We start from the raw sequence: 25,448 nt of genomic DNA on the forward strand, positions 1-25,448 counted from the left end.
GGAGATCCGTAAACTATGGCTGCTCAGGAGCTCAGTCCGTCAGTTCACCTGATGATGGCGACATGTTTGATCGCCGAAATATTGTGCCCGTTGGACACTACAGACCGGCAGTACACCCGTGGATATTTTGATTATCAAATACGCCGGGAGAAACTCAAGAATCACAGTTTACTAATTGTTTTTCGTAATATACCTTCATGAATCCCACAATGAGATGATTTGCTGGTTTACAATCTCAAGGCAGCCAGCCAATAATGCATACAGGGTGAACGTTAATGAAACCGGCAAACTGCAGGGACACATTCCTAACTGTAAATTGAGGAAAATAGGTCCTATGAGCTTGTGTCCGGAAATGGGAGGTGTGCGTGCAATGACAACAAAATGGTTCAAATGGCTCTGAGCACTGTGGGACTTAACTTCTGAGGTCATCAGTCACCTAGAACTTAGAACTACTTAAACCTAACTAACCTAAGGACATCACACACATCCATGCCCGAGGCAGGATTCGAACCTGCGACCGTAGCGGTCGCGCGGTTCCAGACAGAAGCGCCTAGAACCGCAACGGCAACAAATCATCCCGGAACACAGTACAGAGCTGCATCGCATCTACGTCGCAACGCAACAGATGTTCAAAGTGGCCTCCATGGGACTGCAGGTGGCAGAGATAGTAGCGGTTGTCATGCAGGATCCACATAATCATACTTTGGCTTGCACCATGTTGGCGGGCCTCTTGCCTTGAGCTTGTACTGGAGTTCGTCTCAATATCCCGTAGAACCGGGTCCTCCAGACGTGGTGTACGCCTCCCTGCGCGTTCGTCTGTCTTAAAGGATCCACGATCACACAAACGCCAAAAAAGGGCTTGAAACGCTGCGTGATGTGGTTGGTGTCTGTGAGGGTACTCGTTTTGGTACAGCCGTGCTGCCTGTCGACCGTTTGCATCTGCTCTGTCGTACACAAATACCATCTCGGCTTGTTCCCGACATTAATACAGGACCTTTCTGCTGCCTGCAGTATCGCTGTGCCAGTCACACAGCCTGCAACACACGATGGACACACGGAACGTGGTCAGAGGAGCTTTTATTCGTCAGCGCCATCTACCACGGCAACGGTGCATTTCCGGAGGCATGTTCATAGGAAATTTTTTCCTCCATTTCTAGCCAGGAATCCGACCCAGCAGTTTGTCGGTTTTATTCACCCTGTATATTCAACTGTGTTCTTTAAGGTGTCTCAACAATATAAATTTATGTTTAGCGATTCTGAAAAGTGGTTTCAGGCGTTTTTCTGCAATTAGAAAGAGTGGTTAGCCTTTCTACCAGATGAATTAAAGCAGCACCACATTTACCTTTTGTTCTGTGAATAAATGCTGTTTGAAAACACCAGCACATTTTTTTCTTGAAAATACGTAAATATTGGTAAAATTTGCTGTAATAACTGACGAAAAATGTAACATTGGTCTTCAAAGATGTCCTTCAATTCAGGACGTTCTTATTTGGAAAAGAAATGTCCTGAAAGAACTAGCTCGTTAATTTTCTTTTATACCTTATAGATGGCAGAGACTAAGTTAGCCTACCTTTTACGTAAGTCTCTTGCAAATGTGTCATTGGTTCAAATGGCTCTGACCATTATGGAACTTCACATCTGAGGTCATCAGTGCCCTGGAACTTAGAACTATTTAAACCTAACTAACCTAAGGACATCACACACATCCATGTCCGAGGTAGGATTCGAACCTGCGACCGTAGCGGTGGCGCGGTTCCAGACTTAGCGATTAGAACCGCTCGGCCACTCCGGCCGGCGAAATGTATCATTCTTTTTCTGTGCTTTTTATAGTGAAAAGTAGTTTGTTTTACCAGATCATCGTCATGTTTTGAACATTTATTCGCATTTGCGAGTTTCATGTTTAATTTGTAATTTATTGATAATGGCAACTCACTCCTGAGAGAGAGAGAGAGAGAGAGAGAGAGAGAGAGACAGAGAGAGAGATACATATATATACATAAAATTGAATATTACAGAACATACATCTAATACATTAACAAGGGAGTCCCAGAACCTTTTAGAACCGCGAAAGAGGAAAAAAAAATTAGACATGGCAGGAGCTGATCCAGCCACTGTGATATTTTGCTTCGTAACTGCACGCTCATTGCCTCCACACTAGTTGCGGAACTTTGGCCTTCGTGCTGTAAGTCACAAGTCAGAACCGCTGCTAAGCCATTATGCGATGTTTAATTATGACAAATCATACCGAAAATGACGTGTTTTTGTAAGACTTCAATGTGGCGTTTCCTTGAAATAGCATGCTTTCATCAAGACACAAGTTACGATACGAAAACTATCAAAATCGCAATCCAATACAATGTCTCTGTCTCAAAAGCACCCCACATTGAACGCTAACGAAAGTCGGCAGCAGTTCCTGTGGGCTTCGATAAATTCGTGTGTCGTGAAAATGACGTCAGCTTTGCACAAAGTCTTGTGTACTATAGGTTGTCCGCTTAGTTTTTAGTTTAGTTTATTTATGTCATGTTCCGTAGATCATTTTCGCGATTATTTTATCGATATGTGTGGAACAAATCAGATTGCAAGATACATATACACACATGCACAGTGCTAATATTAATATTACTGAATTTTTTAATTCTACACATGCAACTACATTTAGAGGTACAAGTTTTTTTACCAGTTCTGAAAAAGAAACTCGTCCATGGAGTAGAAGGAGTTGTCCAAAAGCAATGATTTTAAGCTAGATTTAAAACTTGACCTGCTTCCTGCTAGATACTTTATGCTGTTGGGCAAATGATCAAAGATTTTTATTGCTGAATAATGTACTCCTTTTTGAGTAACTGACAGTTTCAATAACGGATAGGAAAGGTCATTTTTCCCTCTAGTGTTGTACGTATGAACATCACCGTTCTTTGCGAATTGACATGGATTATTTACAGCGAATTTCATTATTGAATATGTGTAATCTCATGGTGCAGTCAAAATACCTAACTCCTTAAATAGGGGTCTGCATGAGTCCTTGCGTGAACACCACTAATTATTCTCACTGCTCTATTTTGTGCAATCAATACTTAAGTCTAAGTGGTGAGTTATCCCAAAAATTATCCCATGAAACATTATTGAGTGGAAATATGTATATTACGTTAGGAGGGTCATCTGTTTATTACCAAGACTAGCGATTACACAAAGAGCGAAAGAAGCAGAACTTAACTGTTTGAGAAGCTCAGTAATATGCTCTTCCAGTTCAAGTTGTCATCAATTGTGAACGCCCAAAAACTGGAGAAATCTACCCTGTTAGCTCAGCCCTGTTCATATGCTACATCAATTGTCGGTATGAATCTATTCTGTGTACAGAACTGGATATGGTGAGATTTTTTTTTTTTTTTCAAAATTAAGGAAGAGTCCATTTTCTGAGAACCACTTAATATTCTTTGAATGACATTCTTAACAGTATCTACAGCTGCTTTTTCTGGAATGGAATATATTATAACACTCGTGTCATCTGCAAAAAGTACTAGTTCTGCTTGCCTAACGTTAAGTGCATGGTTATTCACATGAATAAGGAACAGCAGAGGACCCAAAATTGAACCCTGTGGGATTCTCTTCGTGATAATTCCCAACTCACTTGAATTTACCAGCCTCCCAACATTATTTGTGTTATTCAGCACAACTTTTTACTTTATGTTCTTTAAGTATAATTCAAACCAGCCTTCAATTCCATAAAATCTGAGATTTTCTAAGAGTGGCATGATCCATACTGTCAAATGCCTTGGAAAGATCACAAAAAACACCAACTGGCGATAATTTGTTATTTAGGGCTTGTACTATTTGATGAATAAATGTGTAGACAGCATTCTCAGTCGAGCAACCCTTCCAGAATCCTAACTGTGGCATGCTGAGTAAATTATTTTCACTTAAATGTGGGACTACTCTCAAATACGTCACTTTTTCGAATATTTTAGAAAATGAAGTCGGCAATGAGATTGGTCTATAACTATTTAAGTCACTCTTGTCCCCTTTCTTATGAGGAGGTTTGACAAGTGCGTATTTCAATCTGTCTGGAAAAATTTCATGTGCCAGTGAAGCATTACACATATCACAAAGGACTCCACTTATTAAATTAGAACAACACTTCAAAATTCTGTTAGAGGCTCCATCAACACCACATGAGCTCTTGTTTTTCAGAATATTTATAATTCCTTTGATTTCAGTGGGGGATGTTGGTGCTATTTCTAAATGCCTAAAGTCCTTTGAGACTGACAATTTTAACATATTTTTTTGCTTCTTCAATTGAACCTTTTAACCCTATTTTTGCTGCTACATTCAGAAAGTGATTGTTAAAAATACTTGCAACTTGTGAATTATTGCTCATAACATCTTCATTTAGCTTTGTTTCTATGGTATGCTGTGCACCGTCAGGCTGCCCCGTCTCCCGTTTGACAATATTCCATATGGTTTTAATCTTCTTATCCGCATTATTAATTTCTGTCAGAACACGTAAGCTTCTCGACTTCTTAATAACTTTCCTTAAAATATTACAGTATCTTTTGTAGTAAAGAAGTAATGTCGGATCCTGACTTATTCTGGCCTGTCCATATATTTCAAAAAATGGTTCAAATGGCTCTGAGCATTATGGGACTTAACATCTGAGGCCATCAGTCCCCTAGAACTTAGAACTTCTTAAACCTAACTAACCTAAGGACATCACATACATCCATGCCCGAGGCAGGATTCGAACCTGCAACCGTAGCGGTCGCGCGGTTCCAGACTGAAGCGCCTAGAACCGCTCAGCCACAACGGCTGGCCCATATATTTCCCTCTTCGTCTTACACGATATCTTAATTCCATTAGTAATCCATGGCTTAATTGACTTTGTAATGGCTTTTTTTGAGTAACGTTTCAGGAAAGCAACTCTCAAATATTGAGACAAATTTACGGTGGAATAAATTTAATTTGGTATCAGCATCATTTTCTGTGTATACTTCGTCCCATTCTACCTCTTCTAAGCTGCTCATAAAACTCTGTACCCTGTTCGCATCAATAGGCCTCTCTGCCTTGTATGAACCTGCCTGAATCCTGTAAGGTGCTATATGTGGTATTTCCATTAGCTGTGCATCATGATCAGTTAGCCCATTAACAACTGGGTACACATTTACTGTTTCTGCTTGAGCACTCTCTGTGAAAATGCTATCGATAAGTGACCTACTATCCTGCTGCACACGAGTTGGAAAATTTACAACAGATACTGGACTGAAACAGCCAAACAAATATTCTAGCTCATTTTTCCTATCCGTATCTTTTAAGAAATCTACATTAAAATCACCACAAACCGCTAACTGCTTCTTTTTGTCTGACAGGTAGCCCAATAATGCCTCTAGGGTTTTTCATGGATAGCTGAAAATTACCTTGAGGGGATCTGTAAGTTGTTACAATTCCTAAAGACGTATATTGCAGTAGCAACTCAACAGAACATGCTTCAATGATCTGATATACACAAAAACTACTTGTTTCAATATTTTTAACTTTGTTTCCAGTTTTTATATATGTAGCCACTCCTCCTTTTTCCATATTGACTCTGCATGAATAAGATGCTGATCTGTAATCCCTTAAATGTAACTTCTCCATCCCTGCGGTTACATAGGGTTCAGACAGACACAAAACATATATACCTTCAGAATTTACCCCATTCTCTAGGCATACAAGAAGCTCATCTGTCTTATTTTTCAATCCTCTAATGCTCTGATGAAACATGCAAATTTTATTTCTTCGGATACTGCTACAGACATTATGGCACTGTTCTGTTTTAATCTCTTTCAATACTCTTTGTCTGTAACCTGACTATAACCTAAAAAATGTGTCCCTCTGACTCCAGTAATCACAGGTATTTTGTCTTGAGTCGTTGTGGCCCTTACATTTTCTGCAAGAATATCAACTAATCTATCCTTCCCCCTCCTATTCAGGGAAAGGCCATGACTAGTGTAACCCCCCCCCCCCTCCACCAATTGCATCAACAGGCACAGATTTAGTTTCTGCCAACAACAACAACCCCCCCCCCCCCTCCCTCCACATCTCTCTGTTAACACGGTTGACAGCTGTACTAACCCAGGGCTGGTCATGGCGCTGCAAAACGCCCAAAAACCCCACACGAGTGTGAGCTGTTGCTGCTCCTATCACTTCCAGGTCATACCTAATACTATAGTCCGAATTGCTAGCCAGGCAGTTTCCTGCTCTTCCTACAGTACTATAAGAACATAATCCTCAGCCGTTCACGTGGCGTTAGCGTGTGCGCCATCCAGCGATCCAGATGAAAACTTGTCAACTGGCCCTTAAGGGGTGTGCTTTCCTCAACAGCCATTCACATTCTATTCCCTGTAACCCCCTCCAGCTAATGAGGAGGTACTGAAGAGAACTGGGGAGAGAAGAAATTTGTGGTTCAAATGGCTCTGAGCACTATGGGACTCAACATCTTAGGTCATAAGTCCTCTAAAACTTAGAACTACTTAAACCTAACTAACCTAAGGACATCACAAACATCCATGCCCGAGGCAGGATTTGAACCTGCGACCGTAGCAGTCCCGCGGTTCCGGACTGCAGCGCCAGAACCGCACGGCCTGCGCGGCCGGCAAGAAATTTGTGGGACAACTTGACTGCAAGAAGGGATCGGTTGGTAGGACGTGTTCTGAGGCATTAAGGGATCACCAAGTGAGCATTGGAGGGCAGCGATGAGGAAGACCAAGAGATGAATACACTAAGCAGATTCAGAAGGACGTAAGTTGCAGTAGGTACTGGGAGATGAAGAAGCTTGCACTGGGTAGAGTAGCATGGAGAGCTGCATGGAACCAGTCTCTACGTCTACATCTACATTCATACTCCGCAAGCCACCCAACGGGGTGTGGCGGAGGGCACTTTACGTGCCACTGTCATTACCTCCCTTTTCTGTTCCAGTCGCGTATGGTTCACGGGAAGAACGACTGTCTGAAAGCCTCCGTGCGCGCTCGAAATTCTCTAATTTTACATTCGTGATCTCCACGGGAGGTATAAGTAGGGGGAAGCAGTATATTCGATACCTCATCTAGAAACGCACCCTCTCGAAACCTGGCGAGCAAGCTACACCGCGATGCAGAGCGCCTCTCTTGCAGAGTCTGCCACTTGAGTTTGCTAAACATATCGGTAACGCTATCACGGTTACCAAATAACCCTGTGACGAAACGCGCCGCTCTTCTTTGGATCTTCTCTATCTCCTCCGTCAACCCGATCTGGTACGGATCCCACACTGATGAGCAATACTCAAGTATTGCTGGACTGAAGACCACAAGAACAACAACCTCCTTTCCAGTAAAGGCATGTTTCAAACGAGCAAATTCTAGCAGTTATAACAGAAGGACTAAAATTCAGTAGCCGAGCGGTTGTAGGCGCTTCAGTCTGGAACCGCGCTGCTGCTACGGTCGAGGTTCGAATCCTGCCTCGGGCATGGATGTGTGTGATGTCCTTAGGTTAGTTAGGTTCAAGTAGTTCTACGTTCTAGGGGACTGATGAGCTCAGATGTTAAGTCCCATAGTGCTCAGAGCCATTTGTACCAATTGTTGAACTGTATGAAATAAAATCGTCATTACTTCTGAACGGTTCAAACTGCACGGTTCGCCGCGGGGCACGATGGGAATTAGTAATCGCATCACTACGTGCATTGTTGTTGTTGGCCACTTTCATTTGAATGGGTTCGTCAGTAACCAAAATTGGCGCATTTCTGGAACCGAGAATCCGCATTTCGTGATCGAGAAGTCTCTTCGCCCCCAACGGGTGAGTGTGTGGTGTGCGATGTCCAGTGACGGAGTAATCGGTGCGATATTCCTTGATGGCACAGTGAATACCGAAGTGTACGTGAAGATTTTGGAAGATGATTTCATCCCCATTATCCAAAGTGACCATGATTTCGACAAGATGTGGTGCATGCAAGACGGGGCTCGACCCCATAGAAGCAGGGGAATGATTGCTGTCCTGGAGGAGTACTTTGGGGGCCACTTTCTGGCTCTGAGGTACCCACAGGCCACTCGAATGGGCCTCGAATGGCCGCCATATTCTCCAGATCTGAACACATGAGACTCCTTTTTGCGGGGCTACATTAAAGACAAGATACACAACAATGACGCCAAAACCATTGCTGAGCTGAAAAGAGTCGTTCGGAAGGTCATCGACATTTCAGCGGGCCATGCACAATTTCGCTATTCGTCTGCGCTACATCTTCGCCAATGGTGGCAAGCATATCGAACATGTCATAATCTAAATTGGAATATTGTAGTGACGTTTGCATGTTGAATAAAGTGTTTGCAAGCCGTAGTTTGTAACTAATTTACTTTGTTTTGTTCATATAGTTCAATAATTGTCACTCCGTATGTGGAAAGTCACAGGTGAAACCTGCACAAAAATGTAAATGCTCGTTTGTTAAAAGTCTTAAATCTCTGAAAAGTCTTCATCGATTGCTTCGAAATTGTGATACAACGTTGCATTCGAATAAGCGCGTGTTTATATATAGGCCTACCTATCGTTAAATATATTTAGCATGTATATAAATATGTAACATATAAAGAGGAAAACTTATTACCAAAAATCTTTTACACGTAACTCTAACGGAGAATTGGACGGACATAGGCTATATGTTTTTAATACCGTATATACAGGGTGGTCCATTGATCGTGACCCGGCCAAATATCTCACGAAATAAGCGTCAAACGAAAAAACTACACAGAACGAAAATTGTCTAGCTTGAAGGGGGAAACCAGATGGCGCTATGATTAGCCCACTAGATGGCGCTTCCATAGATCACACGGATATCAACTGCGTTTTTTAAAAATAGGAACCCCCATTTTTATTACATATTCGTGTAGTACGTAAAGAAATATGAATGTTTTAGTTGGACCACTTTTTTCGCTTTGTGATAGATGGCACTGTAATAGTCACAAACATATGGCTCACAATTTTAGACGAACAGTTGGTAACAGGTAACGACGTTCAAAGTCGTCGCCATGCAATTCCTGGTGCATAGAAATATGGTACGGGTGCTATCGATGTTGATGTAGCATTCTCAACACCGACATTTTTGAGATTCCCGATTCTCGCGCAATTTGTCTGCTACTGATGTGCGGATTAGCCGTGACAGCAGCTAAAACACCTACTTGGGCATCATCATTCGTTGCAGGTCGTGGTTGACGTTTCACATGTGGCTGAACACTTCCTGTTTTCTTAAATAACGTAACTACCCGGCGAACTGTCCAGATACTTGGATGACGTCGTCCAGGATACCGAGCAGCATACATAGCACATACCCGTTAGGCATTTTGATCACAATGGCCATACATCAACACGATATCGACCTTTCCCGCAGTTGGTAAACGGTCCAATTTAACACGGGTAATGTATCAGGAAGCAAGTACCGTCCGCACTGGCGGAATGTTACGTGATAGCACGTACTTATACGTTTGTGACTATTACAGCGCCATCTATCACAAAGCGAAAAAAGTCCAACTAAAACATTCATTTTTCTTTACGTACTACACGAATATGTAATAAAAAATGGGGTTTCCTATTTAAAAAAAAACGCAGTTGATATCCGTTTGACCTATGGCAGCGCCATCTGGTTTCCCCCTTCAAGCTAGACAACTTTCGTTATTTGTAGTTTTTTCGTTTGACACTTATTTCGTGAGATATTTGACCCGGTCACGATCAGTGGACTACCCTGTATATACGGTATTAAAAATACCTGGCCGACTGCCATTTCGCCAGTTCGCACCGCCACCGTTTTTCTGCCCTGGACCCAGAGAGAGTGCCGACGCTTCTACAGATCTAATGAAACAGAGTCCTCCAGCCTCTTTGCCCTGTAGAGATGACTCTTTGAAGACTGGCACTTGGCAGCCTCTGAGGTAACTGCCCCTCGTTTGTTTCCTCCTTCCCATTCCCCTTTATGACTCTTCTCCAATGGAACGTTCGTGGCAAAAATCCATCAAGGAGGAACTACGGATGCTCTTGGAATCAATGCGTCCAGTTGTTTGCTGCCTCCAAGAAAAGAAGTTGCGTCCTTGTGATCATTTTGACCCTTCGCATTTCCTTCCAGGCCACTTTGACCTGCCCCCCGAGGACGGCATTCCATCTCATGGGGGAGTCATGCTGCTCATCCGGGATGACATCCATAGCCATTCCACCTCACTGAACAATTGGCTGCAAGCTGTTGCAGTCTGCGATTCCTTTCCTTGTTTCACCTTTTCTCTTTGCAATATTTACATCCCTTCGCCATTCGCTGCTGTCACTAGAGCAGTCTTCTTCCAGCTTACTGGTCAGCTCCATGACCCCTTTTTGTTGCTCAGTGACTTTAATGCCCACCACTCCCTGTGGAGCTCTTCGAGAATCTGTCTGAGAGGTTCCCTCTTGGCTGACCTTTCCAACCAACTCAACTTCATCTGTTTTAACGCTGGTGCACCCACGTTCCTTTCAGACTCCACGCAAGCCTATTTATATTTGGACCTCATGTTTTGCACTGCCCAGCTAGTCCATCATCTCTGGCATGCACTCGAGCGACCATTTCCCGTCAGCTATCCGTTTGCTGACTCGTAGCCACCTATGTGTAAACGCAACTGGCAGCTTTCTAAGGCCGTCTGGAGGCTTCACTTCTCCCTAATGACCTTAGATGAACAGCATTTCCCCAGTTGTGAAGACCGGACAGACTACCTTACGAACGTTATCCTTACCGCCATATAGAATGTTCCGTACCTCGCAGTTCTTATTTACCACTCCATGTCCCGGTCCCTTGGTGGACTAAGACGTGCCACGAAGCGATTCTCGCTTGCCGCGTTTTTAACCATCATGATCCGATAGCGAACTGTACATGTTATAAACAGTAGCATAGGCAGTTTCGTCGCGTTCTTCGGGATAGAAAAAAAGCGAGCTGGATTTCCTTTGGTAGTTCTTTTTACAGTTCCACTCCCTTTTCCATCGTGGGGGCAACATTCGTTGGCTCTATGGGACTAAGTTTCATTCCAGGATTTCTGGCCTGACCGTAGCAGATGATGTCATTGTGGACCCTATTGCCATCTTCAACACCTTGGGCCGCTATTTTGCGGAGATTTCGAGCTCCACCCACTATCACGCCCCTGCCTTCTTCCCTCGGAAAAGAGGGGAGGAGGCTCTGGTGATATCCTACTCCTCTCAGAATCGTGACTGCTTTAATGCTGCCTTTATTATGAGGGGGCATGGGTGTGCTTCCACCTTCGATCTTCCTCCGCAGGGCCGGACAGTGTTTACATTCAGATGTTGCAACGCCTTTCTCTTCCTGGCAAGCACTTTTTCCTTCGTACATACAATCGCATTTTGGCAGATGGCACGTTTCCCAGACGCTGTCGTGAAGCCACTTTCATTTCATACCCAAGCCCAGTTAGGACAAACACCTACCTTCTAGCTACCGCCCCATTTCTCTCATCGGCTGTGTTTGCAAGGAGACTGAATGTATGATTCATGGCTGGCTGGTATGGTGGCTCGAGTCTCGCAATCTACCCACTACTCCACAGTGTGGCTTTTGTGCTCTGTGTTCTGCAGTTGATCATCTCGTCACTTTGTCAACCAACGGCACGAACGATTTTTTGTGGAAATATCAGGCTGTGGTCGTGTTGTTGTTGTTGTTTTTTTTTTAATTTGGGGAAAGCCTACAACACCTACTGGAGGACTGGTATCTTCCGTACTATACATACGTGGTGCCTCCAAGGTCGCCTGTCCCATTTCCTTAAGCAATTTTTAAAAGACCGGGTTTTCAAGATACATGTTGGGTCTGTCTTGTTCGACACCTCTGTCCAGAAGAAGGGGTGCCCCAAGGCTCCATCCCTTAGCATCGCCCTCTTTGCTAAACCCATTAACCCTCTAATGAACTGTCTCCCGCCAGGCAACTCCGGCTCCCTTTTCGTTGACGACTTTGGCGTCTACTGCAGTTCTCCACGGACGTGTCTCCTTGAGCGGCGTCTTCAACGATGTCTCGATCGTGTTTACTCGTGGAGCATCGACAATGGCTTTCGCTTTTCCACTGACAAAACCTTTCTTATGAATTTCTGGCGGTGCAAATGGGTTTCTTCTTTCGTCTTTGCTCTTCTGTTCGCTGACACAACAGAGTTCCTGAGGATCATGCTTGAAAGGAAATTTTCTTGGTTCGCCGACGTGTCTTACCTGCTGCATGCTCTACCGAGTCCCTCAATGTCCTATGTGTCCCAAGGGATACTTCCTGGGGAGAAGATCGGACCACTCTTCTCTGTTTATACAGAGCCCTTGTCTGTTCGAAACCAGACTATGGGTGTTTCGTTTATTCATCTGCATATCCTTTCATCTTACGCCATCTTAAGACAATCGACCACCATAGAATTCATTTGGCCACTGGCGCCTTTTACACTAGCCTGATTCAGAGTCTCTATGCAGAAGCTGCCGAACTACCACTGTCATACCTGCGTTTGCCCGCCATGCCCAGCTGCCCATCCTATGCCTCCTTTTTCGATGATTCCCTTGACCACCAGTATGGGGGGCGCTCTTCTCTGTTACCTCCCGGAGTTTGTTATTGGCTACTGCTCCAGCAGCTTAACTTCACGCTACCTGTCACATCCCTGATGGGTGTGAGCGTTTCAGAGCCTTGGCTTTGTGCGGTGGCCCTTGTTCATTGTGGATTTCATTCACTTCCCAAGGACATTTCTCGACATTCGCACGCAACTTAGCGATCAGTGTAAGACCGACTGTGGTGTCGGGTGTGACTTCGTCATTGGCACTGACCATTTTCGGTATCGGCTTCCAGAATGCCGCTCGATTTTTACAGCAGAGCTCTTCGCCCTCTATCAGGCCACCCAGTATATCTGGCGACACAGGCTTTTTAATTGTGTCATATGCCTCGATACTCTCAGTGCCCTTCAGAGCCTCTGTGGGCTAAGTGCAATGGCTCCAAGAAAGCTTCCACTTGCTCGGTGTTGAGGGAACCGCCGTGATGTTTATGTGGGCTCCTGGCCACGTCGGTCTGAAGGGAAATGAGGCTGCTGACGCTGCTGCAGTCCTCCTAACTCGGTCTGTTAGCTCTTTCATTCCTTAGGATGATCTCCGTATTGCCATCTGCTGACAAATGGTGTCGCTTTGGCATCGCCACTGGTGTTCTTTTCGCGGTAACAAGTTCTGAGGTATTAAACCTCTCCCAATGGCTTGGCCGACCTCCTCTCTTTCCTCCCGTTACGAGTAAATCATTTTAACTACTTGCCTATTGGACACTGTTTTTTTAGACGACGCCATTTGATAAGTGGTGGTGCTCCACCACTTCGTGCACATTGTCACCAACCTTTGACGGTTCGCCATTTCCTGACCCATTGCCCTTTTTTTTAACCGCATACGTTGCAGTGTATCCCGCCTCAGTTATCGTCAGTTTTTCCGATCGACGCACGAGTTGTCTACCGCATTTTGCTTTCCATCTGTTGTAGCAATAGAGCGAAGGACATTTAGTCTTTGGTTCGAGAGCTTCGCTGTCTACGGCGTATTTTGTGGACCTCTCCCCACGAAGTCCTTGTTTTAGCGCTCTTTCATTCCGCTGATTGGGCTTAACGAATAGTCGCTGTTAACTACTTTTGCTTATTAGTGTTACAAAATTATGACATGGGCACTTATGACCTCAGTTGTTTTTGCGACCTAAAATGAAACAAAAAGAAGGGGTTACTGGATTCTCGTGTGAGCCATCGTCATATACTGCTCAAATGCTTGGGACCCATACCATATAGGAATCACAGGGGATATTGAGCGTTTACAGAGAAGAGCAGCATGAGTGGTGACTGGTTTGTTTGGCTCCCGAAAGAACGTTACAGAAATGCTGAGCAGCCAGACGTGGTAGTTGGTTGAAGAAGGACATCGTGAAAAACTACTTCCAAAGTTTAAAGAGACGGCTCTAAGAACATACTACAACGCCCTACGTATCGCTCCCATCGGGGACACCATGACAAGATTAGAATAATTGGTGCCCACGCAGTGGTATCTAAGGAGACAGTGGCGCAAATGAAGCAAAACGTGTTAATATCATATGATTGAATCGCCATTGTTTTGGGGATGACATTGCAATGGTTGCTTGTAATGTAGTGTAGTTGCTTGTACCGCGACGAATGCAGTAACTTAATAGAGCCAGTTTGAAAGTACGCCACAGAATCAGTAAGTTAAATAGGAAGTATAACCAGCGTATTGTAAAGTAAATAATGCAGACTGAAGTGTAGCCGTAGATTCGGTTGATGAGTTTTATTTACACTACTGGCCATTAAAATTGTTCGACATTGTATTCATTTTAATTTTGAATTCGGGTGGTAAATGACATATAATTGCAAATTAACAATTTTTTGATTTTTTTCTTTGCTTGAAGCGTGAAAAATTGCTTCTTGCCATATTTCATGACTCGACAACAACGGCAAGTACCTCTATTGTTCCTGATCTATATTGACGACATAGGAGACAATCTGAGTAACCGTCTTAGATTGTTTGCAGATGATGCTGTCATTTACCGACTTGTGAAGTCATCATATGATCAAAACGACTTGCAAAATGATTTAGATAAGATATCTGTATGGTGCGAAAAGTGGCAATTGACCCTGAATAAGGAAAAGTGTGAAGTTATTAACATGAGTACTAAAAGAAATCAGGTAAATTTCGATTATGCAATAAGTCACACAGATCTGAAGGCTGTAAATTGAACTAGATATTTAGGGATTACAATTACCAATAAACTAAACTGGAACGATCACATAGATAATATTGTGAGTAGAGCAAACCAAAGACTGCGATTTATTTGCAGAACACTTAGAAGGTGCAACTGGTCTACTAAAGAGACTGCTTACACCACGCTTGTCCGTCCTATTCTGGAGTATTGCTGTGCGGTGTGGGATCCGCATCAGGTGGGACTGATGGATGACATCGAAAAAGTATTATCGCGAAATAGGGGAGATAGTGTCACAGACATGATACGTGAACTGGAGTGGCAATCATTAAAACTAAGGCGTTTTTCGTTATGGCGGGATCTTTTCATGAAATTTCAATAACAAATTTTCTCCTCCGATTGCGAAAACATTCTGTTGCCACCCACCTACATAAGGAGAAATGATCATAACGATAAAATAAGAGAAATCAGGGCTCGCACAGAAATATTGAAGTGCTCGTTTTTCCCGCGTACCGTTCGAGAGTGGAGCGGTAGAGAGACAGCTTGAAGGTGGTTCATTGAACCCCCTGCCAGGAACTTTATTGTGAATAGTAGAGTAATCACGTAGATGTAGATGTACCCTATAGATTGTAATGAGTGAGTTCACGGGTATGAAATTATGTGAATAAATGGCCGTATCTTCTGATTACATTGACTTAAAAGCTTAAATGTTTTACACCGCCAAGGAACTGTAGACCTTACTACGTGACACAAATTTCAAGGTGATACTTCTACTCGTTGCTGAGAAAAAGGGTTTAATAGAGGGACGAACAGATAGTCGGATAACAAATGGCAACAAGTTTTTTGGTTCGATGTAATTACAAATTCACAGTTTTCGGACTTTTTCCTTTACTTGTACTGTGAAACCTTGCTTCTTGCAAAATTTCAGCATTGCAGGCTAACGGGAAGGACTCTACAGGTTTTGAGGAATGAATTTACGAGTATCAAAATATGCGACATAAAGGGCCGTATCCTTTGACTGCATTGATTTAAAAGCCTCATTTTTTTAAACCGCCAAGGGACACCGTAGATCTTAGTAAGTGACCTGAATTTTAACTTGATACACCATCCCGTTCCTGAGAAAATAGTATTTTAGTAGTCGGACAGACAAACAGACAGACAACAAAGTCTATAATTGTTCCTTTTTTACCGATTGAGGTAAGAAGCCCAAAAAACAAAATGGAGAAAATTGGAATAGGTAATCAGACCAAAGGGTAGTGCAAGGAGCAAAGAAGCTCTTTTCCAGAGTCAAAAAAGTAAGAAAAACAACGAAATGCGACTGGGAGGCGACTAAATAACACTAGAAAACATGCTGGTGGAACAGTGGTGGAAAAGTCTAGAGGAGAGGCCTTTATTCAGCACTGAATATAAAATGGCAAATGATGACGACGACGATGATGATGATAGTGTCAATGAGGTACATTATTTAGGCTTAAGTAATACGTCTGAATTTTTCTGAAAGTTGTCATTTTGTAGCAGCGCTGATACATACATTTCAGACTTAGTTGGATATCAGTCAATATCCTTGACTTATTGTTTTAATCGTTGTTCAGGTAGTACACTTGTACTTAAACACGGACTACATTCCTGAATATAACTTTTGTGTGCCTATGGGGAAATGACTATGTGGCAGAGAGAGAGAGAGAGAGAGAGAGAGGGGGGGGGGGGGGGGGAGGGAATGCCGACGTGACTCAACTGTCGTACTCTGAAAGTATGCATTTTAAATATACAGAGTGAACCAAAATTCGCGCATATGGTCACCACAGCATACGAACAGTGTAAAAATATCTCTAGCCAAAGTTTTTCCTGAACGTACGAGGTTGGGACTTTAATAGTAGCAACTATTTATTTACAGCTCGTACAAAATAGATCCGTGTTTCAAAGTTTTACTGGCATTCAAAGAAGTCACCAGCATTGTTTATAACATGTTGGCAGCAGTACCTATTATGCTGACAGTTCGACAAATTTGTAGCAGTTCTGAAGCGAATGCCGTGAAGTGTTTCCTTTCGTTTAGAAAGCGAATTGAACTCACGAGGGCTTAAGTCACTTATTACTTGGCGTTTGGCAGTACTGAACTGCATGTTATCAGTTTGTACTCACCTGGACCCGCTATGTCGCTTGTCTCTCACAAGGACTATTGTATTATGTTGTGAGACAAAAGACGCGGCTTTGCATAATTATGTTGTTTATTACAGAAGGCCTATTTCGGCCTGATTTTCATCCTCAGGTTATCTGTGAAAAGAACATAGTTTCGCACAATATTTCAAATTTTTTCAGTAGGTAATTTAACTTATTATAGAATTATGTTTGGTACCCTGGTCAGTACACTATAGGTGTATTGCGAGGTTAGTGCAGTAGGCATAGTTTTGCGTTAGAATATTCGAGTTCGATTCCGCGCCTAGATGTAAATTTTTCATTTTTATTTTATAATTTTTATACGGCCGGTAATGCTGTAGTACACTATTCCTTAAACTATACATACCCTACAGTTACAGTTTCTTTTAATATCTAGCATACCAATTACTGGTCACAAGTCAGAAATATTCATAATGAATTAAAAAAGTATGATATGTCATAGGATACAAATAAATACAAATCAACAAGGAGAAATTAAACGTACACTGTATAGGGTGATCAATCCTTAACGCAACCGCCTGGTGTGCGTTATTTCCTCCTGCAGGCAACCGGCCCGGCATATTTCCACTCTGCTGCGAGGCCGTTGTTTGTGTAGAAATCATGCGCAGGCTTTCACGTGTTTGTTACACGACGCAATACAGTGTACTGAGTGAAAGTGTTTCACGTGAAATGGAGAAATACAAGAATTCTATTCGCTAAAGCGGTATTCATGAACAGTCAGGTAACAAAAGTCATGAGATACCTCCTAACATCGCCGGCTTTTTGTGACCGAGCGGTTCTAGGCGCTTCAGTCCGGAACCGCGCTGCTGCATCGGTCGCAGATTCGAATCCTACCTGGGGCATGGTTGTGTGTGATGTTCTTAGGTTATTTAGGTTTAAGTAGTTCTAAGTCTAGGGGACTGATGACCTCAGATGTTAAGTCCCATAGGGCTTAAAGCCATTTGAACGATTTGAACCTCCTAATATCGTCTCGGACCTCCTTTTGTCCGGTGCAGTACAGCAACTCGACACGACATGGGCTCGAGAAGTCCCTTGCAGAAATATTGACCATGTTGCCTCTTTAGGCATCCTTAATTGAGGAGGTGTTGGCAGCGTAGGATTTTCTGCGCAAACTGATATCTCGATATTGTCCCATAAACGTTCAAATGGGATTCATATCGGGCGAGTTGGGTGGCCAAATTATTTGCTCGAAATGTCCAGCAGCGCCGTTCTGTACTGAAGCGCCATGAGCCGCTCGGTTACAGCAACCGGCTACAAATCAATTCCACACACTTTAGATGAACTTACACTATCATTCGTCAATTACTGCCATTTCTCAGAGTGAACTGGAGAATGTAATGAGCAATTTCCTACGCAGTTGTCAGAAATGCTTGAATAATGGAAGGCAGTTCCAGCATCTCCTTGCTTAATGTACGTTAATAATTTACATCTACTTTTAAGTGTTTGTGTTATTTATGTTAGAAATAACTCATGCGACAAACTCTACCTATTTTAAATGCGAACATTTTAAGTTAGGTTTTACCGTGACTGTTGTTGACATTAAATGAAACAACAAGTTTACTGTTACCAGTCACAGCTTTTTTTTTTTATTTCCACGACGCGTTTTAAAGGTTTAAACCTCCATCATCGGATGGATTTACATTAGTTAGTATGACATTTCTGTGTGTGTTGTGTTGCGAATTTTTTGAGGAACTTGTGGCACTGTCTAGTGGAGAAACAAAACACTGTTTCAGAACATGATTTTGGGTTTCTTCTGACAAAAATTAAACTGATATCTAACGGTAATCATAAAATAAGTAAAATAGAGTACCTCCAGTGGTCACAGGTTCCTTTCGCTGCCGTAACACATCACACGTATACTGTCATATTTGTAAACAAATATGGCGTCTGTAATCTGCTGGGTGCAAGGTTCGTTTAGCAGAAGAGAAGACATAATCGCAAAGTACAAAGAATATACATCGTAACAACATTATTACAGAATAATTATTTAAAAGATTTGGAGGTGATTGTTGATACATGTGTGTGTACTTCAGGTGGCATATAAATCAGATTTTGACAAGTTAAAACAGCTTAAACTTCATACTCGTTTATACAATCAGATGAAATGTTAAAATGGCTTAAACTTCATACTTGTTAATGACAATCAGGTGTAATGTTACAGATTTTGAGTACAATAATCATATTGGCTGCAGCAGTAAACTCATATCTGTTATTCTTGATATTTACCGTAAATATTGACAGCCGCCAAGAGTACAAGAGATTGACCTCATTTACGGATAATTAATCACACCAACAGCTTGTACCCCCTGCCAGCTTGAAACTATATGTAAATCAACTACTGGCAGAAATTGTATATCTATGTGCATATTTTAAAGCATTAACCAATGTATTACCCCAACATTTATGCAGCTAATATATGTAGCCGGTATCGTAAGACCCCTTGCTACGTAAAGTTTGCTCTCATACAATCACCCTTTCCACCCTCTCTCTCTCTCTCTCTCTCTCTCTGTCTCTCTCTCTCTCTCTCTCTCACACACACACACACACACACACTTTCTCTCCCTCTTCCTCTCCTTCTGCCTCCAGCCTGCCACATCCCAATCAAATATTGTCTTTTATGTATAATTTTACTGCTGTAGCCAATATGATTATTGTATTCAAAGTCTGTAACATTACACCTGATTGTCATTAACAAGTATGAAGTTTAAGCTATTTTAACATTTCAGCTGTTTTAACTTGTCAAAATCTGATTTATATGCCACCTGAAGTACACACACATGTATCAACAATCACCTCCAAATCCTTTAAATAATTATTCTGTAGTAGTGTTGTTACGATGTATATTCTTTGTACTTTGTGATTATGTCTTCTCTTCTGCTAAATGAACCTTGCACCCAGTAGATTACAGACGCCATATTTGTTTACAAATATGACAGTATACGTGTGATGTGTTGCGACAGCGAAAGGAACCTGTGACCACTGGAGGTACTCTATTTTACATATTTTATGTTTACCGTTAGATATCAGTTTAATTTTTGTCAGAAGAAACCCAAAATCATGTTCTGAAACAGTGTTTTGTTTCTCCACTAGACAGTGCCACAAGTTCCTCAAAAAAATCGCAACACAACACACACACACACTAATGTAAATCCACCTGATGATGGCGGTTTAAACCTTTGAAACGCGTCGTGAAAATAAGTAAAACGGTGACTCGTAACAGTAAACTTGTTGTTTCATTCAATGTACTGTATTTGCTGTGGACCTCGTGTCACTCGCGTCTGTCCTCACTGACCGGCCGCACGCGGTTAAAGTGGATACGCTAAGGATTGATCACTTTATTTTTAATTTGGGGAAATGGTACAAGTAAAAAGAAGGAGGTGCGCTTACAAAGGACCAGAATGCATGGACGGGTTTAACTGCATGGCAGAGAATAGAGGAAATACTTCGAGGCAGGATGCGTCCGGCTTTTAAAGTGGAATAATAAATATGTATGTATTCTCATTTTTCTGTTAGTATTGAACAATCACTCGTATTTTGTATAAGACTTGCTGTAATTGCCATATAACGATTAAGAAACTAGATACCATATAAAGCAATCTCAAATCAGAAAATAAAGAAATTACACCTAGATTTGGTATCAAACCGCCGAAATGGAGTAATCTAACTGAAAACTCTACCCTCTGCACTAACTCACCATCGTATTGACTGAAGACACTTCTCACGCATATAACTGCGGTGTTGCCAAATTGCATTTATTTGACGTGCATTTTGTACAGAATATATGTATGGGTCGAAACTTTATTACAGACGTTTTTGTAATGTTGGTGTTTAAGGAATTGTATTGCGGGGTCTGAGCGTGCAAATTTTGTTTCACCATTTATATGCTACATACAGGGTGACTATGATCGAACTGTATGAAATAAAATCGTCGTAACTTCCGAACGGTTTACCTTAGGACGTCCGAAACTGCATGGTTGGCCATCGCGCTTGATGGTGTTAGTATGCACCTTGTTGTTGGTTTAACGATGAAGTCCACATTCATTTCGATGGGGTGGTCAATTAGCAAAATTGGCGAATTTTGTGGATTGAGAACCCGTATTTCGCGATCGAGAAGTCTCTTCACCCTCCTCCAGTGTGGTGTGCAACGTCCAGTCACGGAATAATCGGTGCCATATTCCTTGATGGCACAGTGAATACCGAACGATATCTGAAGGTTTTTGAAGATTATTTCATCCCCATTATCCAAAACGACCCTCATTTCGACAAAATGTGGTTCATGCAAGACCCCATCGAAGCAGGAGAGTGTTTCATGTCCTAGAGGAGCACCTTGGGGACTGCATTCTGGCTCTAGGGTACCTAGAGGCCAATTGCACGGGGCACGGATGACCGCCATATTCTGCAGATCTGAACACATGAGACTCCTTTCTGTGGGGCTATATTAAAGACAAGGTGTACAGTAATAACTCCAAAACCATTGCTGAGCTAAAAACAGCCATTCAAGAGATCATAGACAGCATCGAAGTTCCAATACTTCAGCGGGTCATGCAGAATTTCACCATTCGTCTGCGCCACATCATCGCCATTGATGGCAGGCATATCCAACTTCTCATAACCTAAATCCGAATATCTGTATTGACGCTTACACGTTGAATAAAGGGTGCTCACGCCGTTGTTTGTAACTAATTTACGTTTTTTTTCATACAGTTCAACAAGTATCACCCTGTATGTGTCGCAATGCTTTATTAAGAACACTATTAACACACACTTAAACACCTATGTAACCTGTATGTAGCGTGTGATTGTGGATTTGTTTTGATTTCTAGAAGCTGCTGCCATGGCTGGTTATAATGGTGACTGTTTCACACGAGATGGCGTATGTCTCAACACAAAGCCTCTCTGGAATGGCAAGGGAGGTGTCCAGTGTGCATGCCCCAGATGGAGTCCATCTTCCCAACACCTATCTTGTCCAGCAGTTTCCATGGCTGGTGGATAGAAGTAAGATTCAGCAGGATGAACAACTCCTACAAGGGGCTCAGTACAATTTCGACTCAGCTCCTGCGAAACGAGAGGCAGCTCCTCAGTATAACTGCCACCAGGACTCACAGGCGAGAGTTGTCTGCCACCAGGTAATTGCAGGTCTCGAACACTCATATGGCCAGCAAGCGCTTCGGCAAAGGCTATTTGTGGATGTGCAAGAAGAAGGTGTCCACCAGGAGAATAATCACAAGAGAGTAGTGCGGCAAGATGATGCAAACCGTCAGAATGGAGACCAACAAGACAGACACCTGGAGGATCCAGCCCAGTCAAATAGGGCACAAGAGCCACCTCAGTCAAATGGGGCACAACAAGACCAACCCCAGTCAAATGGGGCACAACAAGACCAACCCCAGTCAAATGGGGCCCAGCAGCAGGATCCACCCCAGCAACGGCAGGCGGACCTTCCCCTGTGTCCAGAGGACAGCAGCTGCTCTTGTGAGACTGTAAGTGGGGTCGTGAGGGTCGATTGCTCCAGCTCTGGGCTGGACCAGCTGCCAGCCGGGCTGCACCCCAAAACCACAAGGCTCTCACTGTCTGGAAACAGCCTGCAGCAGCTTGGCAACGACTCACTGGCAGGTCTCCACAGGTACGAATTTCATCCTTCACTCTGCTTCTCAGCCTATGATGTTTTTGAGCTTGCTTGATAGATTAAGACTGAGAATCGGACAACAGTTCGAACCTTCGCCCTTGCCAACTGAGAATATTTTTTATGTTATGTTGTTGAGACCAAAGACGCTGTTGTGCTTGATTATATTGTTTCTTACAATAGCCCTATTTTGGCGTGATGCTATCCTCCAGTAATTGGGGAAAAGTACAATATTTCAAATTTTTCGGTAGACCATTTAGCCTATTATAGAATTATGGTTTGTTAAGTACATCAGATGCTCTTGATATGCATATAATAACGATGTCTCAGTTGCAGTCACACTATTTTATAAGTTTGCTCCTTCCATGCTGTTTGAGCAATGGTAGATGTTAAATCTTTTAATCAAGTGAAACAATGGTTCCAGAGACCTTTTCAGGTGTCAAACATCTGTGATGTACATACGCAGACTCAAGTTACGAATTTATGCCGGCCGTTGTGGCTGAGCGGTTCTAGGCGCTTCAGTGTGGAACCGTGTGACCGCTACGGTCGCAGGTTCGAATTGTGCCTCGGGCATGGGAGTGCGTGATGTCCTTAGGTTAGTTGGGTTTTAGTAGTTCTAAGTTATAGGGGACTGATGACCTCAGATGTTAAGTCTCATAGCCCCCAGAGCCATTTGAACCATTTGAAAATTTATAGCAAACCCAGGATTCGAACGTGGGTCTCCTGCTCACTAGACAGACGCGCTAACCACTACATAACCCTGGCAAAGTTGTTTTATACAACAGAATGTCTTCCTCCTCCACTCAAATTCCGGTTCACCCATCAGCCCACTTGGTGTTCCCCCTAAACTCTAACAGCATTGTAGAGGCTCTCCAACTGTATTGCAATAGCTGCAGTCTGCAGATAACATCATAGATGTTTGAGGCTTGATAAGGTCTCTGGAACCATAGTTTCATTTGATTAAAGCAGCTATGCCTGGGTTTCAGGCAGGATCCTCTGTTTCGTTCGATGGTGAGATGCTATTCCAATACCGTTGGAGAGCCTCTGCATCCTAGTTCGAGATTAGGGCAGCCCTTGTAGGGTTCTGTAGGGTATCTGTCTAGCGATCAGGAGACCTGGGTTAGAATCTCAGCCTAGGTTCAAATTTTCATTCATAGCTTCAGTTTACATATAAAAGTCGTTAAATTTTGTTGTTGTAATAGTCATTTATGTAATTGTCGAATTATGAACGTTTATTGCATAATGGTGTGGCGACAGCTATACGGACAGTTGAGTCAGGGATGTTATATCGTTGCAGTCAGCATGCTTCTTTGGTAATATATAGTTATATGGTTGTTCTTATCAGCTGTATTATGTTGCTTGTATGATTTGAGTTTATGTTGTTCTATGATAATATGTATTTTAATCCTATTGTTTTTATGGAACTGGTTACACCAGACAGCGTTATGATGTGCGAGGAATGTAACAATTTCCGGATGAGTTTACATAAATGTATGCTTTCGAGTGCTTATTTTTAATTTCGTGGTAACATGATACCTGATACAATCGCAGATTTTGTTTTTTTGCTAATTTGCTGCTTGGATGGATAACTTCGGTAAAATTTCCTATGTAATGTTTGTATTTCAAATGGATCTGTTCACTTAGAATTTCTTGAGCGTAATTTTATTTGCGTGAATATATTTCGATTTCTTCACGAATACTCATTATTAGTCCTTTTTGTGCAATATGTAAAACCTCTGTGTTGTCTGCTGTACGTTGTTCTGTTATCAAGTGATGGAAGAACTCGGCTGTCAATATAGCTGCCACGAAACATTATTATGAAATAAACTTTCATAATTCGACAGTTACATAAATAACTGTTCCAACAAAAAATTTAATTTAAATGTATCCATAGTAGATGAAGAACTGCGACTGCGGGTTACGTTGGCAATTTATCTGGTAACAAACATGCAGCCAGTCAATTTTTAACGATTTCTTCGACCATGAACGTGTTTTCGAGCCAGTGCACACTCATCATCAGAGGAAGGTGTTACAAGAACATTATGTTGTGGACCGACTGTAGCTAGATGCAGTGCTGATACTGCTGGTGGAAATGACGGAAATTTAATAATCGGTGACGAAATGCTTACGAAACCGAAAGCTTTTATGTTTTAGGTATTTACAGTGCACTGATTTGTGGTATCCATATCAGATCTCTTCCTGTAGTGTACGTTATTAAGCCATGTACACAAATATGCTGTGTATACTATGTATATTCGTGTATACTGTGCGTATTTGTGTATACAGGGTGTCACAAAAAGGTACGGCCAAACTTTCAGGAAAAATTCCTCACACACGAAGAAAGAAAATATGTTATGTGGACATGTGTCCGGAAACGCTTACTTTCCATGTTAGAGATCATTTTATTACTTCTCTTCAAATCACATTAATCATTCAATGGAAACACACAGCAACAGAAAGTACCTGCGTGACTTCAAACACTTTGTTACAGGAAATGTTCCAAATGTCCTCCGTTAGCGAGGATACATGCATCCACCCTCCGTCGCATGGAATCCCTGATGCGCTGATGCAGCCCTGGAGAATGGCGTATTGTATCACAGCCGCCCACAATACGAGCAGGAAGAGTCTCTACATTTGGTACTGGAGTTGCGTAGACAAGAGCTTTCAAATGCCCCCATAGATGAAAGTCAAGAGGGTTGAGGTCAGGAGAGCGTGGAGGCCATGGAATTGGTCCGCCTCTATCACCGAATCTGTTGCTGAGAAACGTACAAACACTTCGACTGAAATGTGCTGGAGCTCCATTGTGCATGAACCACATGTTGTGTCGTACTTGTAAAGGCATATGTTCTAGCACCACAGGTACAGTATCCCGTATGAAATCATGATAACGCGCTCCATTGAGCGTAGGTGGAAGAACATGGGGCCCAATCAAGACATCACCAACAATGCCTGCCCAAACGT

At 42.6% G+C, this 25,448-nt stretch overlaps 1 protein-coding gene across 1 annotated transcript in view; it reads left to right on the forward strand.

Annotated features, from left to right (window-relative positions):
* LOC126354793 (uncharacterized) overlaps nucleotides 1-25,448 on the forward strand; it is a 138,652-nt gene that overhangs the window by 1,833 nt on the left and 111,371 nt on the right. Inside the window, exon 2 of the mRNA XM_050004702.1 lies at nucleotides 21,688-22,487. Within this exon, the coding sequence (XP_049860659.1) occupies nucleotides 21,688-22,487 (800 nt within the window). The remainder of the gene's footprint in view (nucleotides 1-21,687; nucleotides 22,488-25,448) is intronic.

Source organism: Schistocerca gregaria, chromosome 3 (assembly GCF_023897955.1).
Source record: "Schistocerca gregaria isolate iqSchGreg1 chromosome 3, iqSchGreg1.2, whole genome shotgun sequence".
In the NCBI taxonomy this organism is placed as follows: Eukaryota; Metazoa; Arthropoda; class Insecta; order Orthoptera; family Acrididae; genus Schistocerca; species Schistocerca gregaria.